Genomic DNA, 19,789 nt, shown 5'->3' with positions numbered 1-19,789 from the left:
TTGAACGACTGCAATTAGCTCGTCTGAGAATAATGATAAACAATTTTGATGTTAAAAAATTGCAAAGTCCGGAATCCAATGAAACACCTTCAACACTGTGTCTTGTTATAAGACAATAAGCGTCAATAAGCCAGAGTCAGAATCTTTGGGTTTTAACATGTTGATTCGTATGCATATTGCATTGTTTAAAGCTTACACTAGCCCGGTCGTCTTGAAAATCAGTAACCACGTTGGTGAAGGTAATATTGCCTTGAAAGTTTTAACTAGCATATCGTTCCGTTACAATTCCATGCAACGTTCGTCTGACGTCATCACTCTGTTCGCACCAGTCAGCTTTTTACACGAGCTCAAGCATACATCACCTATGCTAAAACCCAACAAAGCAACCAATATAGAAAGATGGTCAGGCTGGCGGATTTCACCCAAAAAGTTAAAATGCTTCAGAAAATGATAAACGTATAGTAATGTTTAGCACCCTGCAAAAACAGAAAGTGTCAGCTACAAAAATACATTTTGGAAAACTTATTTTTTATATACATGTGGGTACATACATATATAGCAAATATATATTTAACAAATACAGCTATAGCTGTAGTCACAAAATCAATATATCACCACAAGATATGACCTCGAACACCTTTCAAACTTACAATTAATACATGTGTACAATCAACTGAATTGTCCTGCAAATACAGTGTTCTTTTGATGAAACAGGAAGACGTGTCTACAAACAAAAGTGGCAAATGCAGAATGCTGATTGCAAAAGAAAAACAGTAAGAGACAGATATATTCTTACGTGATTGTACTGTCAGTGTCCCCGTAGTTGTCAGAGACTCAACCTGGTAGGAGTATTGTCCTGCATCAGATGACGTGACGCCTGTGATTACCAAACGTTGTGTTTGTCCAGTCACTGAGATCTGATACTTGTTAGAGTTGGTTAACAGTTGTCCATTCCTGATCCATCTGCCATTGTTGATATTAGCTTGTGAAAGTGTTGTCTCAAAAGTCACTGTTGTTCCCGATGCTACATTCAGGTTCGGTAGTCCAGTAATTATGCTCAACGCTGTTGATGAAAAATATGATATATTCATGATCACAGTTGCAGTAATAGTATTCCATATACATGCTTATATATCTATATTTGTTAATTGGGGGACATAATGCCTGTTGGTTTAAATACGACATGATTCCCTGTGCAAGGATCCAGTGTTTTGGGGATTGAATTAAATATTCAATGATTGTGATCCTTGGGTTGTCAGCACCGCCTGTAAAGCAATAGAGGTTTACGACTTGCGACACTCCAGCCTTTCCCGTCACAACGGGATATAAGTAGTTTCACATGGACGTCATTCCCCCTGTTCCCCGTTATTTAGCAAGTTAGGATTTCACTAATGTGTTTTTAGCAGCTCATATCGCGTGAAAGCGAAAATGGGAATAGTCCACACGAACAGAATGAGGACAAAGTTAAGTCATTGTATCTGCTTATGTTGAATAACAAAGTCCGACAAGGCCGGTCCCAAGCCCGGTAAAAGGAAGAACGTTTGGTGTGTGACCAGCACCCCAACCCTGTAAAACAATACTTAGCTACAAAAAACGTCAACTACAGATATATTCATACTTGTTTGCACTGTCAGTGTTCCCGAAGTCGTCAGAGACCCAACCTGGTAGGCGTAATTTCCAGCATCAGATGAGGTGACGCCTGTGATTACCAAACGTTGTGTTTGTCCAATCACTGAGATCTGATACTTGTTAGTGTTGGTTAACAGTTGTCCATTCCTGATCCATCTTCCGTTGTTGATATTAGCTTGTGAAAGTGTTGCCTGGAAGGTCGCTGTTGCTCCCGCTGCTACATTCAGGTTCTGTAGTCCACTAATTAAGCTCGCTGTCGATGAAACATATGATATAGTCATGCTCACAGTTGTAGTAATATTGTTCAATATGAATGTTAACAACTCCGTATTTGCGAAACAATCCAGCCATTCCTGTCACACCGTAATAAGTAGTTTCACAAGGACGCTATTTCCCTTGTTCTCCGTTACTTAGCATTGCACTAAATTCTGTTCACAGCTCATATCGCGTGATAGCGAAAATGGGAATGGTCAACATGAACAGAATGAGTACAAAGTTGTTATTTTTTCATAGATCGTGCACAGATTTCACATTTGCCTGGTGATTAAATTGCGCTTTCAGAGTTATCCCAGATGTTGGCATATTTTAAACTGAATGCTCGTGTTTGTGTTTATATTGTGTGTGCGGTTTGATTTAAGGTTTCAAAGTGTGTGAAACAAATGTGGGACTGATTTCGTTTTGACAAACTATAAGTAGTTTCACAGGGGCGTTATTTCCCCTTTTATTTAGCAAGTTAGGATTGCACTAGATTGTGTTAGCAGCTCATATCGTGTGAAAGCGAAACTTGGAATGGTCAGCACGAACAGAAGAAGTACAAATTTTAGCCATTTTACCTGTTTATATTGAGTAACAAAGTCCGACAAGGCCGGCCCCAAGCCCGGTCAAAGGAGGAGGGTTTGGCGTGTGGCCAGCACCCCCACCCCGTAAAACAACACTCAGCTACAGAAACGTCAACTACAACAAAGGAAACCCAATATATGGAAGGAGAAGGGTCCTCGGCAAGAACTATCACGACATCTCGTGGTGAAAGCCGGAAACACACGGAAGCCACAAAGTCGACAACCCTTCCATCGTCCAGAACCATCAACATAGAAACATGGAATGTGAAGACCATTTTCAAGACAGGAGAATCTGCCCACGTTGTAGCAGAAATGAAGAACTTCAACCTCATGATATTAGGAATCAGCGCGACAAGGTGGGTACAATCAGGACAAACCAGCTTATCATCAGGAGAGACAGTGCTCTACTCTGGACACCCGGAAGACCAGCACATAAACTGAGATTGAAGAAGAGCTGGATGGAGAAGGGAGGAAATAGAAGGACCCACAATGTCAATCTGTTGAAGGAGGTATAGAAAAGAGAACCATTCGCACTGCAGAGTGGTTTCAAGTGCTTAAATGCCTAGAGAAGGAAGAGCAATTTTTGAAAATCTGCGGTAGAATACAAAATATATCTTGAACAGAAACTGTCAGGAATAGGTTGGATTAAAAAAAGCAACAGCAAAAAGATTGGATGTCAACAGATATCAACAAAGATGCTCAACACAATCCAATGTAGAAAGAAAATGAAGGCAGCAGTTAACAACAGTCGGACAAGAATTGATAAAGCAAGGGCAAATAACAACTTCGTCAAGGCAAACAAGGAAGTAAAAAGGAGTTCAAGAACAGATAAAAGAAAGTACATCAACAGCCTTGCTGAAAAGGCAGAGGAGGCAGCCGCTAAGGGCAACATGAAACCACTGTCCGACACAGCAAAGAAACTGCCCAGCAAGTATAGCAAACCAGAAACATAAGGATGGAAACACCATCGGCGGAACAGAACCACAGCTAAACAGCTTGACAAAGCATTTTGAACACTGGGCAAGTGGTGAGGGGGTTGGATATTGACTGCATGCAGGACACCTTCAAAGCAGGAGATCAGAAAGGCTATAAATCACCTGGAGATTGAAAACGATTCAGGCCCAGACAACATCCCAGCAGAGGCACTTAAAGCAGAGTCGGAAACAACATCAGAGATACTACATGCCTTATTCGCCAAAATATGGGAAGAAGAAACGGTAGCAACAGATTGGAAGGAAGGTAACCTTATCAAGACAGCAAAGAAAAGGAGACCTCAGCCAATGTGCCAACTACAGAGGAATAACACTGCTCTCAGTCCCTGGAAAGATATTCAACAGAATCCTCCTGGCACAAATGAAAAGCAAAGTAGATTCCACTCTAAGAGACAATCAAGTTGGCTTTCGCCAGAACAGATCCTGCACAGACCACATAGCCACACTCCGAATCATCATGGAACAGTCACTAGAATAGAACAGATCTCCCAACGTCATAAATAACTCATTTGAAACATCATCTTGTAAAGTGAGGACAACTCAACCCAAGCTTTCAAGTCAGAACAGGAGGTAGACTGCCTGCTATCACCGTTCCTCCTCCTTCTTGCCATAGACAGACAGACAGACAGCATTACACAGAAAAATGGAATAGAATGTACAATGTGGAAACAGCTGGATCACCTTGACTTTGCCGATGACCTTGCCTTACTCGCCCACAGTCGACACCGAATGCAAGACAAGACCAATGAGCTAAACAACATTTCTCAAGAAGTAGGCCTGAATATCCTCCAGGGAAAGACCAAGATCCTAAAAGTTCATGCAAGCTATACTGACCCAATCACACTAGATAACATTACTCGAGGGGAAATAAACACCTACACCTATCTGGGTAGTACTGTGGACAAGCAAGGAGGAACAGATGCTGATGTAAGGGCAAGTACTGGAAAAGCAGGGGCAGCGTATATACAGCATGGAAACATTTATAGAAACAAGACCATCACAACAAGCACCAAGCTCAGGCTGTTTAATTCCAATGTCAGTCCTACAATACGGAGAAGAGACATGGAGGACCACACAACTGACCATCAGCAGAGTGCAGACACTCATCAACAGCTGCCTCAGAAGAACCCCCCAGATCCGTTGGCCTCATACCATAAGAAACATCGCCAGATACCAACAGAGGAGGAAATCAGAAGGAGATGGGACTGGATTGGTCACATCCTAAGCAATCCCGCAACCAACATCACCAGACAGACACTAACCAGAATTCCTCAGGGAGAAAGAAGGAGAGGGAAGCCCAAAAACGCTTTGCGACGTGACATCGATGGAGACATAAAGAAAAGTGGATTCATTTGGAAAAAGCTGGAGTGGAAAGCCCCGGGCAGGGGGATCTAGAGAGCTGTAGTGGACGGCCTATTCCCCACGAGGGGTCAGGCCTCAGTAAGTAAGTATATTCAGTAACAATGAACACGAATGCTTAATTCCAAGATAGTGTTTATGTGAAACATCTTTTGGAGAGTCTATAATATCGGTGACACATGATTTCTTTCCAATGCATCGTCATTGGAATCATAAACCAAAGGGAAACTAATTCACAGAATAAAATGGATGATCATTATCTCAAAGATTGCTTGCTTTAATAATCTCAACGCAAATAAAGACTTTTGTCTATTTCTGTGTAGATCTTGCACACAGATGTCACAATTGCCTGGTAATTAAATTTTCTCTTTCACAGTCATCCCCGAACATTTCAACCTGAATGTTCGGGTTTGTGTTTATATTGTGCATGTGTGGTGTGATTGATGGTAAACCTACAAGTGTATGAAACAATTGTGGCACTGGTGTCTCTTTGACAAAACACACAGCAAAATGACCTGACCAAATGACAATATTCCTTCAGTTTCAATAATACTCTCCAAAAATGAAAACAAAACCTGACAGATCATTTCTAAAAGTTGGATTTTAGTTTTCTTCTATTCTTCTGAGACAGATATATTCTTACCTGTTTGTACAGTCAGTGTTCCCGTAGTTGTCTGAGACTCAACCTGGTAGGCGTAATTTCCAGCATCAGATGACGTCACGCCTGTGATTACCAAACGTTGTGTTTGTCCAATCACTGAGATCTGATACTTGTTAGAGTTAGTTAGCTGTTGTCCATTCCTGATCCATCTTCCGTTGTTGATATTAGCTTGTGAAAGTGTTGCCTGGAAGGTCGCTGTTGCTCCCGGTGCTACATTCTGGTTCTGTAGTTGAGTGAGTATGCTTAACGCTGTTGATGACAAAATTATATATTCATGCTCACGGTTGTCGTAACAGTATTGAATAAAGATGTTTAGAGATCCATATTTGTTGATTGGGGGACGTATCTGTTGGTTTAAATACGACATGATTCCCTGTGCCAGGATCTAGTCAGTTTGGGGATCGAGTTCCATCCTCAACGACTGTGATCCTTGGGTTGTCAGCACCGCCTCATTAAAGCAATAGAGGTGTACGACTTGCAACACTCCAGCCCTTCCCGTCACACGGGTTATAGGTAGTTTCACACGGCCGATATTACTACTGTTCCACGTTACTTAGCATTGCACTATATTGTGTTAGCAGCTCATATCGTGTGATAGCAAAAATGGGATTGGTCAACACGAACAGAATGTGTGCAAAGTTTAATCATGTTACATGATCATATTTAGTAACAATGAACCCGAATGCTTGCATCTGCGATGTTGGCATATTATAAACTGAATGCTCGGGTTCGTGTTCATATTGTGTGTATGGTTTAATTTAACGTTTCCAAGCGTATGAAATAATTGTGGGACTCATCTCGTTTTGAGAAAAAAAATTCCAAACAAATCACCACAACAACATGACCTGAACAAAAAACATAATATCCCTTCAGTTTCAACAATACTCTCCAGAAAGTAAAACAAAGCCTGGCAGGTGATTTCTAAAAGTTGGATTTTAGTTTTATAGTGTTTTATAGCTATTCAGAGAGAACTCAGGACCATTTGTCTAAATACGAAAGCCAAAGTGTTTGACTCACAACAGAATGCTAATTTTCACAAGTGTACATAGGGAGACAGATATATTCATACCAGATTGCACTGTCAGTATTCCTGCAGTTGTCAGAATCCCAACCTGGTAGGCATATTGTCCAGCATCAGATGCCGTAGCGCCTGTGATTATCAAACGTTGTGTTTGTCCAATCACTGAGATCTGATACTTGTTAGAGTTGGTTAGCTGTTGTCCATTCCTGATCCATCTTCCATTGTTGATATTAGCTTGTGAAAGTGTTGCCTCGAAGGTAACTGTTGCTCCCGACACTACATTCAGGTTCTGTAGTTGAGTGAGTATGCTTAACGCTGTAGCTGGAAAATATTATATATTCATGCTCACAGTAGTAGTAACAGTATTTAATAAAGATGTTTAGAGATCCGTATTTGTTAACTGGGGGACGTATCTGTCGGTTTAAATACGATATGATTCCCTGTGCCAGGATCTAGTCATTTTGGGGATCGAATTCAGATCACAATGACTGTGATCCTTGGTTTGCCAGAACCGTATCTGTGCTCATGGGGCTCATCAAAGCAATAGAAGTTTATGACTTTCTAGCCATTCCTGCCACACCGTGATAAATGTAGTTTCACAAGGACGTTACTTGGATTGCACTCATTTGTGTTAGCAGCTCATATCGTGTGATAGCGAAAATGGGATTGGTCAACGCGAACAGAATGAGTTCGAAGTTAAATCGTTTTTACTGCTAATATTCAGTAACAATGAACCCGAATGTTTGATTGATATCAAATGTCCGTGCAGGTTTGATAATCTCGTTGACACATGTCGTGTTTCCAAGGCAACGTCACTCGAATCATTAACTGAATGAAAACCAGTACACAGAATGAAATCGATGAGCATTATCTCAAGGATTACTCGCATCAATAGCTTCAACGCAAAGAAAGACTTGTGTTGTTTTTGTGGTGATCTTGGACACACATGTTACATTTGCCTTGTGATTAAATTACTTTCACAGTCATCCCAAATGTTGGCATTTTTTAACCTGAATGTTCGGGTTTGTGTTAATGTGTGTGTGTGTGTGTGTGTGTGTGTTATCTTAAGGTTTCCAAGTGTATGACACAATTGTGGGATTGATCTCTTTTTGACAAACATAAACTCTAACAGCATGACCTGAACAAATGATAATATCCCTTCAGTTTCAATAATACTCTCCACAAAGTAAAACAGCGCTTGGCCTTTTCTAAAAGTTGGATTTTAGTTTTCTACTGTTTTGTAGCTGTTCAGGGAGAATTCAGGATCATTTGTCTAAATCCATAAACGGCTTATAAGTGTTTGACTCACAACAGAATGCTAATTCTCATGAGCTGTACATAAGGAGATAGATATATTCATACCTGTTTGCACTGTCAGTGTTCCCGTAGTTAGCAGAGACCCAACCTGGTAGGTGTATTGTCCAGCATCAGATGACGTGACGCCTGTGATTACCAAACGTTGTGTTTGTCCAGTCACTGAGATCTGATACTTGTTAGAGTTAGTTAGCTGTTGTCCATTCCTGATCCATCTTCCGTTGTTGATATTAGCTTGTGAAAGTGTTGCCTCAAAGGTAACTGTTGCTCCCGCTACTACATTCAGGTTCGGTAGTCCAGACTGGATAGTGGGTGTGGGGACCCCTGAAGCAGATCATTGCGTGAAAACTGTGCGAAATATTGAAAAGTTTAACTTGCATTCTCACTGAAGCTGTTTAATAATCTTCTTGTTTGTATCGGTGGGGTGGGGTAGTCAAGTGAGTAAAGTGTTTGCTCAGAGGACCTGGGTTCGATTCCCCACATGGGTAGAATACGTGCTTTTTGTGTAACATCGCTAAAGCGGCGTAACACTAAACTCACTCACACTCTTGTTTACATCGATTACTGAAATCCTGTGTCCACTAATATCTTGTCATGACTTGTACTTGTGCATTACTGCACCGATTAACTGTACAAATCGCTGATGTGAAATTCCGATCATTAGTACAACTACGATGGAAATACATGAAACCTGGACATCAAACAGTGTGCCAGTATGTGTCAGACACAGTTATATTGCAAACGTAAGAATAGTTGGCACATTTCACGTTACATTTGCCTTGAGTTACATCTTATATCCTCATTGTTGACTGGACCTTGGTGATTTGAAAAAAACATGGAACAAATGTTACACACGTTTCCTTATCGACTTGAAGGGCCGGGTTCGAATCCTCGGTCATGTGAGAGAAAGTATGTACTGTATGTAACTGTATGAATAGTATTGGTCCTACGCCAATTTATGTGTCACTCGCTCGTTCACTCACGCATTCACTCACGCACGCGCTCACTCACTCACAGAACATTGTAAATCATACCCTTTATTGTCTAAGTAAATTATAAAGCTTACCATTTACAATAAGACTGGCTGATACCTGGAAGGTATTCACACGAAATGTGTAGGTACCAGCGTCTGCAGCCTCGATGTTCTGTATGACGATTTGCCTTACGTTGTTCGAAACCGTTATGAATATCTTTCCGGGAGTCGCGGTCAATCGTACACCGTTTCTAAACCAGCTACCATCTCCCTGGGTTCCATCTGTTAATATCAGCTGGAAGTAGGCAAAACCCCACGGTACTGTTGGCGTCAGCAGGGTCCAGCTGAAAACCTGGCGAAAATAAATACGTCAGTTAAGTGCTACTTTGTTGTTTAGTTTTACAGATTAAGATGAAAATGCAGCAGAGAGGGTTCAGGTGATCCTGGCACAGTCAGGTTGGTAAGGCTCATCATCAGCTCAGGGCCCTCGCCCCCTCTACACGCAGCCCAGACAGCGAATGGGACTTCTCCCAGGAAACGCTGCCTAGTCGAACCCACCAAGACACCACCGGAGAATATGTAGACTCCCCAACACTGCAGCCTTCTGCATTACACAGGGGTTATCATTTATTATTATTAATAGCAATACTATTATTCTAGAATGGGCATTGCATATCAATGGATTGAAACATTGGCTTTCCAATAAATAAAGCCGGAGGTAGTATAATGGAAATTGAGGCGTGACTGGAACAATAAGGAAACCGCCAATACAAGATGCATTAAACTCCAAACGTATCCATGAATAAATGCATGCATATTGACGAAAGTCAAATGCACAGTTACCTGGCGTTTGCTGCTGTGACGGGGTGATACAACAGAGAACCACACACAGCAACGGTAACAACATTGTCTTGCACATCGTCACTCAGCACCCTGAAACCAAGGAATACATTACATCCGTGTACCAGGTATGGTTGACTTATACCCATGAATACAAGTAGCAACATCATGCATTTTGGGTTCATCTGAACAGAAACGCCTTCATCTAGATGCAATGTTAAATGGGTAACTAGTATGACTAAATATAATTCAAAACACTGATATATAGTGAAAAATGTGTAACATTTAAAATGTGATTCAATATCTTCTATTAATGGTAAACATAACTTGTGATATACTTTGGGGTATGTTTGAAGTATACGTTGCGTATAAAGTAACTATCTCAAACTGATATTATCATTTATACACTAACTTATACATACCCTGTTGTATATAAAGTAACTATCTCACTCTGACATAATCATTTACACACTTACTTATACATATCCTGTTGTATATAACGTAACTATCTCACTCAGATATAATCATTTACACACTAACTTATACATACCCTGTCGTATATAAAGTAACTATCACACGCTGATATAATCATTTACAAACTAACTTATACATACCCTGTTGTGTATAAAGTAACTATCTCACAATGATATAATCATTTACACACTAACTTATACATACCCTGTTGTATATAAAGTAACTATCTCACAATGATATAATCATTTACACACTATAAAGTAACTATCTCACAATGATATAATCATTTACACACTAACTTATACATATCCTGTTGTGTATAAAGTAACTATCCGACTCTGATATAATCATTTACAATCTAACTTATACATATCCTGCTGTGTATAAAATAACTATCTCACTCAGATATAATCATTTACACACTAACTTATACATATCCTGTTGCATATAAAGTAACCATCTCACACTGATATTATCATTTACACTCTAACTTATACATACCCTGCTGTATATAAAGTAACTATCTCACTCTGATATAATAATTTACAGACTAACTTATACATATCCTGTTGTATATAAAGTAACTATATCACGCTGATATAATCATATACACACTAACTTATACATACCCTGTTGTCTGTAAAGTAACTATCTCACTCTGATATAATCATTTACAAACTAACTTATACATACCATGTTGTGTATGTAGTAACTATCTCACTCTGAAATAATCATTTACACACAAACTTATACATACCATGTTGTATATAAAGTAATTATCTCACTCTGATATAATCATTTACCCAAACTCATAAATACCCTGTTGTGTATACAGCAACTATCTCACTCTAATATAATCATTTACACACTAACTTATACATACTCTGTTGTATATAAAGAAACTATTACACTCTGTTATAATCACTTACACACTAACTTATACATATCCTGTTGTGTATAAAGCAACTATCTCACTCTGATATAATCAGTTACAAACTACCTTACACATATCCTGTTGTGTATAAAGCAACTATCTCACTCTGATATAATCAGTTACAAACTACTTTACACATATCCTGTTGTGTATAAAGTAACTATCTCACTCTGATATAATCATTTACAAACTAACTTATACATACCCTGTTGTGTAAATAAAGTAACTATCACACGCTGATATAATCATTTACAAACTAACTTATACATCTCCTGTTGTATATAACGTATATATCTCACTCAGATATAATCATGTACACACTAATTTATACATACCCTGTTGTATATAAAGTAACTATCACACGCTGATATAATCATTTACAAACTAACTTATACATACCCTGTTGTGTATAAAGTAACTATCTCACAATGATATAATCATTTACACACTAACTTATACATACCCTGTTGAATATAAAGTAACTATCTCACAATGATATAATCATTTACACTCTAACTTATACATATCCTGCTGTGTATAAAGTAACTATCTCACTCAGATATAATCATTTACACACTAACTTATACATATCCTGTTGCATATAAAGTAACCATCTCACACTGATATTATCATTTACACTTTAACTTATACATACCCTGCTGTATATAAGGTAACTATCTCACTCTGATATAATAATTTACAAACTAATTTATACATATCCTGGTGTATATAAAGTAACTATCTCACTGTGATATATTCATTTACACACAAACTCATACATACCCTGTTGTATGTAAAGTAACTATCTCACACTGATATAATCATTTACACACTAAATTATACATATCATGTTGAGCATAAAGTACCTATCTCAGACTGATATAATCAGTTACACACAAGCTTATATATACCCTGCTGTATATAAAGTAAGTATCCCACACTGATATAATCATTTACAAACTAACTTATACATACCCATGTGTGTATGTAGTAACTATCTCACTCTGAAATAATCATTTACACACAAACTTATACATACCATGTTGTATATAAAGTAATTATCTCACTCTGATATAATCATTTACCCAAACTTATAAATACCCTGTTGTGTATACAGCAACTATCTCACACTAATATAATCATTTACACACTAACTTATACATACCCTGTTGTATATATAGAAACTATTACACTCTGTTATAATCACTTACACACTAACTTATACATATTCTGTTGTGTATAAAGCAACTATCTCACTCTGATATAATCATTTACATACAAGCTTATACATACCTTGTTGTATATAAAGTAACTATCTCAGTCAGATATAATCATTTACACACTAACTTATACATATCCTGTTGCATATAAAGTAACTATCTCACACTGATATTATCATTTACACTCTAGCTTATACATACCCTGTTGTATATAAAGTAACTATCTCGATCTGAAATAATAATTTACAAACTACCTTATACATATCCTGTTGTATATAAAGTAACTATATCACGCTGAAATAATCATATACACACTAACTTGTACATACCCTGTTGTGTATAAAGTAACTGTCTCACACTGTTATTATCATTTACAAACTAAATTATACATACCCTGTTGCATATAAAGTAACTCTCTCGCACTGATATAATCATTTACACACAAACTTATACATACCCTGTTGTATATAAAGTAACTATCTCACGCTGATATAATAATTTACACAACTAACTTATAGATACACTGTTGAGTATAAAGGAACTATCTCAAACTGATATAATCATTTACACACTAACATATACATATCCTGGTGTATATAAAGTAACTATATCACACTCGTATAATCATTTACACACTAAATTATACACATCATTTGAGCATAAAATAACTCTCTCAGACTGATATAATCAGTTACACACAAGCTTACTTATACCCCTTTGTATATAAAGTAAGTATCTCACACTGATATAATCATTTACAGACTACCTTATACATATCCTGTTGTGTATAAAGTAACTATCTCACTCTGATATAATCATTTACACACAAACTTATACATATCCTGTTGTGTATAAAGTAACTATCTCACTCTAATATAATCATTTACACTCAAACGTATACATATCCTGTTGTGTATAAAGTAACTATCTCACTGTGATATAATCATTTACACACAAACTTATACATATCCTGTTGTATATAAAGTAACTATCTCAGACTGATATAATCATTTACACACAAACTTATACATATCCTGTTGTGTATAAAGTAACTATCTCACTCTGATATAATCATTTACACACAAACTTATACATATCCTGTTGTATATAAAGTAACTATCTCAGACTGATATAATCATTTACACACAAACTTACACATATCCTGTTGAAAAAAAAGCAACTACCGCACTCTGATATAATTATTTACACACTTACTTATATATTTTCTGTTGAAAATAATATAACAATCTCACTCTGATATAATCATTTACACACTAACTTATACATATCCTGTTGTATATAAAGTAACTATCTCACACTGGTATAATCATTTACATACTAACTTATACATATCCTGTTGTATATAAAGTAACTATCTCACTCAGATATAATCATTTACACACTAACTTATACATATCCTGTTGCATATGAAGTAACCATCTCACACTGATCTTATCATTTACACACTAACTTATACATACCCTGTTGTGTATAAAGTAACTATCTCACTCTGATATAATCATTTACAAACTTACTTATACATATCCTGTTGTGTATAAAGTAACTATCTCACACTGATATAATCATTTACACACTAACTTATACATACCCTGTTGTGTATAAAGTAACTATCTCACTCTGATATAATCATTTACACACAAACTTATACAGACCCTGTTGTATTTAAAGCAACTATGTTACTCTGACATAATCATTTACACTCAAACGTATACATATCCTGTTGTGTATAAAGTAACTATCTCACTCTGATATAATCATTTACACACAAACTTATACATATCCTGTTGTATATAAAGTAACTATCTCAGACTGATATAATCATTTACACACAAACTTACACTTATCCTGTTGAAAAAAAAGCAACTACCGCACTCTGATATAATTATTTACACACTTACTTATATATTTTCTGTTGAAAATAATATAACAATCTCACTCTGATATAATCATTTACACACAAACTTATACATATCCTGTTGTGTATAAAGTAACTATCTCACTCTGATATAATCATTTACACACAAACTTACACATATCCTGTTGTGTAAATAAAGCAACTATCTCACTCTGATATAATCATTTACATACAAGCTTATACATATCCTCTTGCATATAAAGTAACTATCTCACACTGATATTATCATTTCCACTCTAGCTTATACATATCCTGTTGTATATAAAGTAACTATCTCGATCTGATATAATAATTTACAAACTACCTTATACATATCCTGTTGTATATAAAGTAACTATATCACGCTGAAATAATCATATACACACTAACTTGTACATACCCTGTTGTGTATAAAGTAACTGTCTCACACTGTTATTATCATTTACAAACTAAATTATACATACCCTGTTGCATATAAAGTAACTCTCTCGCACTGATATAATCATTTACACACAAACTTATACATACCCTGTTGTATATAAAGTAACTATCTCACGCTGATATAATAATTTACACAACTAACTTATAGATACACTGTTGAGTATAAAGGAACTATCTCAAACTGATATAATCATTTACACACTAACATATACATATCCTGGTGTATATAAAGTAACTATATCACACTCGTATAATCATTTACACACTAAATTATACACATCATTTGAGCATAAAATAACTCTCTCAGACTGATATAATCAGTTACACACAAGCTTACTTATACCCCTTTGTATATAAAGTAAGTATCTCACACTGATATAATCATTTACAGACTACCTTATACATACCCTGTTGTGTATAAAGTAACTATCTCACTCTGATATAATCATTTACAAACTAACTTATACATACCCTGTTGTGTATAAAGTAACTATGTCACTCTGATATAATCATTTACACACAAGCTTATACATACGCTGTTGAGTATAAAGAAGCTATCTCACAATGATATAACCATTTACACCCAAACTTATACACACCCTGTTGTATTTAAAGCAACTATGTTACTCTGACATAATCATTTACACACAAGCTTATACATATCCTGTTGAATATAAAGTAGCTATCTCACACTGGTATAATCATTTACACACTAACTTATACATATCCTGTTGTATATAAAGTAACTATCTCACTCAGATATAATCATTTACACACTAACTTATACATATCCTGTTGCATATAAAGTAACCATCTCACACTGATCTTATCATTTACACACTAACTTATACATACCCTGTTGTGTATAAAGTAACTATCTCACTCTGATATAATAATTTACAAACTTACTTATACATATCCTGTTGTATATAAAGTAACTATCTCACACTGATATAATCATTTACACACTAACTTATACATACCCTGTTGTGTATAAAGTAACTATATCACTCTGATATAATCATTTACACACAAACTTATACATACCCTGTTGTGTATAAGGTAACTATCTCACTCTAATATAATCATTTACACTCAAACGTATACATATCCTGTTGTGTATAAGGTAACTATCTCACTCTAATATAATCATTTACACTCAAACTTATACATATCCTGTTGTGTATAAAGTAACTATCTCAGACTGATATAATCATTTACACACAAACTTACACATATCCTGTTGAAAAAAAAGCAACTACCGCACTCTGATATAATTATTTACACACTTACTTATATATTTTCTGTTGAAAATAATATAACAATCTCACTCTGATATAATCATTTACACACTAACTTATACATATCCTGTTGTATATAAAGTAACTATCTCACACTGGTATAATCATTTACACACTAACTTATACATATCCTGTTGTATATAAAGTAACTATCTCACTCAGATATAATCATTTACACACTAACTTATACATATCCTGTTGGATATAAAGTAACCATCTCACACTGATCTTATCATTTACACACTAACTTATACATACCCTGTTGTGTATAAAGTAACTATCTCACTCTGATATAATAATTTACAAACTTACTTATACATATCCTGTTGTATATAAAGTAACTATCTCACACTGATATAATCATTTACACACTAACTTATACATACCCTGTTGTGTATAAAGTAACTATCTCACTCTGATATAATCATTTACACACAAACTTATACATATCCTGTTGTGTATAAAGTAACTATCTCACTCTGATATAATCATTTACACACAAACTTATACATATCCTGTTGTATATAAAGTAACTATCTCAGACTGATATAATCATTTACACACAAACTTACACTTATCCTGTTGAAAAAAAAGCAACTACCGCACTCTGATATAATTATTTACACACTTACTTATATATTTTCTGTTGAAAATAATATAACAATCTCACTCTGATATAATCATTTACACACAAACTTATACATATCCTGTTGTGTATAAAGTAACTATCTCACTCTGATATAATCATTTACACACAAACTTACACATATCCTGTTGAAAATAAAGCAACTATCGGGCCCTGATATAATCATTTACACACAAACTTTACACATATCCTGTTGAAAATAAAGCAACTATCTCACCCTGATATAATCATTTACACACACAAAACTTTACATATCCTGTTGTATATAATGTAACTATCTCACGCTGATATAATCATTTACACACAAACTGATACATATCCTGTTGTGTATAAAGTAACTATCTCACTCTGATATAATCATTACATTCACCTGTACATATCCAAGTGTATATAAAGTAACTATCTTAGTCTAATATACTCATTTACACACTCACCTGTACATATGAAAGTGTATATAAAGTAAGTACCTCACTCTGGAATAGTCATTCAACATAACTGTGTATAAACTAATGCAATATACAACCATCATTCGATGAAATTGTCGCAGTCAACTTAAACTGCGTATAAACTAATGCAAGACACAACCATCATTCGATGAAATTGTCGCAGTCAACTTAAACTGCGTATAAGCTAATGCAAGACACAACCATCATTCGGTGAAATTGTCGTAGTCAACTTAAACTGCGTACATACTAATGCAAGATACAACCATCATTCGATGAAATTGTCGCAGTCAACTTAAACTGCGTACATACTAATGCAAGATACAACCATCATTCGATGAAATTGTCGCGGTCAACTTAAACTGCGTACATACTAATGCAAGATACATCCATCATTCGATGAAATTGTCGCAGTCAACTTCAACTGCGTATATACTAATGCAAGATACAACCATCAGACGATGAAATTGTCGCAGTCAACTTACTCTGCGTATAAACTAATGCAAGATACAACCATCATACTATGAAGCTATGCTAGCAAATAACTTAGATGCAAGTACTAGTGCATGTGGAAAATGCAAACCATGAATTGATAGTAACATACCCCAAAGATGGAGATACTGGAATGCTCAAAGCCAACCCTGAACTTTGATGCTGTCAGTGAAATCACTTGCACAAATGCTTAATGATGCACAGGCAGCCACTACCAAACTGTATAATAAATACTGGAACCCTTCACGATAACCTCGGGATCACCAATCATATGTCAGCATCATTTCACGATTATGCAATAGAAAGCATGCAACGAATGAATACCTCGATAAGTATTTTCTAGGAACCCTACCCACTACTGTTTAGCCACTGTTGTCAGATACACCTTCGACCGGCAGGACCGGTCGGAAATAGACAGCTCTGTATGTACTGATCGCCTGAGCAGGCACATAGACATCAAGGGTTCAGACCCATTGTCACAGAGATTAAAAGAACCCTTGGTAATTGCAAACCTATTGTGTAGTGTTCAACACCAGGATTAATCTGACAATATGGGATTTGCAGAATGCACCCCTTGCTGGTAACAAGAGGGCTAATTGCAAACCTGTTCGACAAGGTCTCACTCTGGTGTAATGTTATATCACTGATTAGAAACATGGCAACTAATTTGCGAAAGAAAATATGTAATGGTTTATTCTATTTTTTTCTCGTGATTCCACACTCAACCATGATAGATGAATAGTCTTTCACTTGATGGGCGGGCTTAACACTAGGCCATTCTGAAATTTACTCTATATGAAGGTCATCCGCGAGACATGAAGCAAGATTAGGTTAAATATCTCAACCATGTCTTCGTCAACATATATTTCTGACGTTAAAAAAGATTCCGTAACAATTTTGCCAGGAACAATAGATTGCTTCTGCGATTCAGAGGTGCATATCAACTTGTCTGCAATTTCTTGAGATGGGCGTGTTTACTAAGGCATCAAAAATTAACATAAGCGGGCGGCGAGGTAGCCTAGCATCGTTCGTCACGCTGAAGGCTCTGTTTCGAATAATAATAACGTTCATAAAATATTTCATTAGAAATTGAAAACTCATGGTGACACATTAATCGGTCTTCGCTCACAAGCCCCGTGGCAGTTATGCTACAAATGATAAGTTACCATATTGAAATTGGACTTCATGCTCAAGGCCATAATGAAATATATCCATGAGCATCAATCGTGCAATAACCAACTTTTTAAAGATGAGAACAAAACACATGTTGGAACATATGCTTTAAAACCGAAGTCATCGTGCTAAATAACCGGAATAATGGAGACCATTTTCATAAACATTTTTATCAAAATAATTATTTCTTTTGATTAACCGGTTTGGCTAAAGTTAACCGACGTCGTCAGGTTAAAAAAACTGGGAATAGTTGAGACCATTTTTTAAAGAAAAATATCAAAATCATTATTTCTGTTGGAAATATTTTTTTCAACTTTGAATGTATCTTTTAAAAACTCTAACAAATTATTCAATTTTGGATACATTTTATTCAGAGTGCAAATGTTAATGTTTTATTTTAGCAGAGAGGATTATATGATTTAATAGTGGGTCTTTTTTAAACTTTCAACCCAAACGAGGAATTGTGTCAGTTGCAAAAAGTTTACGTTGGCAATAATGAAGGTTATTTTTGACATTGTAATAAAATTGTTTTATGTATAGAAACGACGCCCGTGCTCAGTCGGACATGTGAATGATTAGGTGAATGTATTCATTTCCTCCAGAGTTGAATCCAAAGATCATATGTAGGAAATACATTATTTACAAAACATTATTTGCATTACTTCAGTGTATGAAATGATATGATATGCTTTTCTACTTCTTAATAGAGAGGGCGGTGGGGTAGCCTAGTGGTTAAAGCGTTGGCTCGTCACGCGGAAGACCCGGGTTCGATTCCCCACATGGGTACAATGTGTGAAGCCCATTTCTGGTGTCCCCCGCCGTGATGTTGCTGGAATATTGCTAAAAGCGGCGTAAAACCAAACTCAGTCAGTCAGTCTTAATAGAGAATTTCCAGTGAACAATTTGCGAGCAGGAGGGTTTTGGTTTGTTTTGGGGTTTTTGTTTTACGCCGGACTCAGCATTGGACATGTGAAGTTTATGCATTCTAATGCAGTAGGATAGTAGAAAGAGTTTTGTATGTGTTATTCAGCCAAGGTTAGATATACAGTTGTGTCAACACGACACTGACTGCTCGTTAAGGAAATAAAATGATCTCTTATGTTATTGTTTACACATAAGGCT

The 19,789-nt window shown here is 36.2% G+C and overlaps 1 protein-coding gene across 1 annotated transcript in view; it reads right to left on the bottom strand.

The window, feature by feature from the left end:
• The window catches only part of LOC124268785 (titin-like), a 32,647-nt gene extending 13,954 nt beyond the window's left edge, over positions 1-18,693 (bottom strand). Inside the window, exons 1-7 of the mRNA XM_046703808.1 lie at positions 18,661-18,693; positions 8,882-9,140; positions 7,864-8,139; positions 6,550-6,816; positions 5,463-5,729; positions 1,619-1,882; positions 797-1,063 (exon numbers count right to left, since the gene is read on the bottom strand). Of these exons, the coding sequence (XP_046559764.1) occupies positions 797-1,063; positions 1,619-1,882; positions 5,463-5,729; positions 6,550-6,816; positions 7,864-8,139; positions 8,882-9,140; positions 18,661-18,693 (1,633 nt within the window). The remainder of the gene's footprint in view (positions 1-796; positions 1,064-1,618; positions 1,883-5,462; positions 5,730-6,549; positions 6,817-7,863; positions 8,140-8,881; positions 9,141-18,660) is intronic.
• Between the last annotated feature and the right edge of the window lie 1,096 nt (positions 18,694-19,789).

This window comes from Haliotis rubra, unplaced genomic scaffold (genome assembly GCF_003918875.1).
Source record: "Haliotis rubra isolate DU_JTF1 unplaced genomic scaffold, ASM391887v1 Scf14, whole genome shotgun sequence".
Classification (NCBI taxonomy): Eukaryota; Metazoa; Mollusca; class Gastropoda; order Lepetellida; family Haliotidae; genus Haliotis; species Haliotis rubra.
Note: the sequence above shows the minus strand (reverse complement) of the source record. Positions and strands in the feature narration are given on the sequence as shown.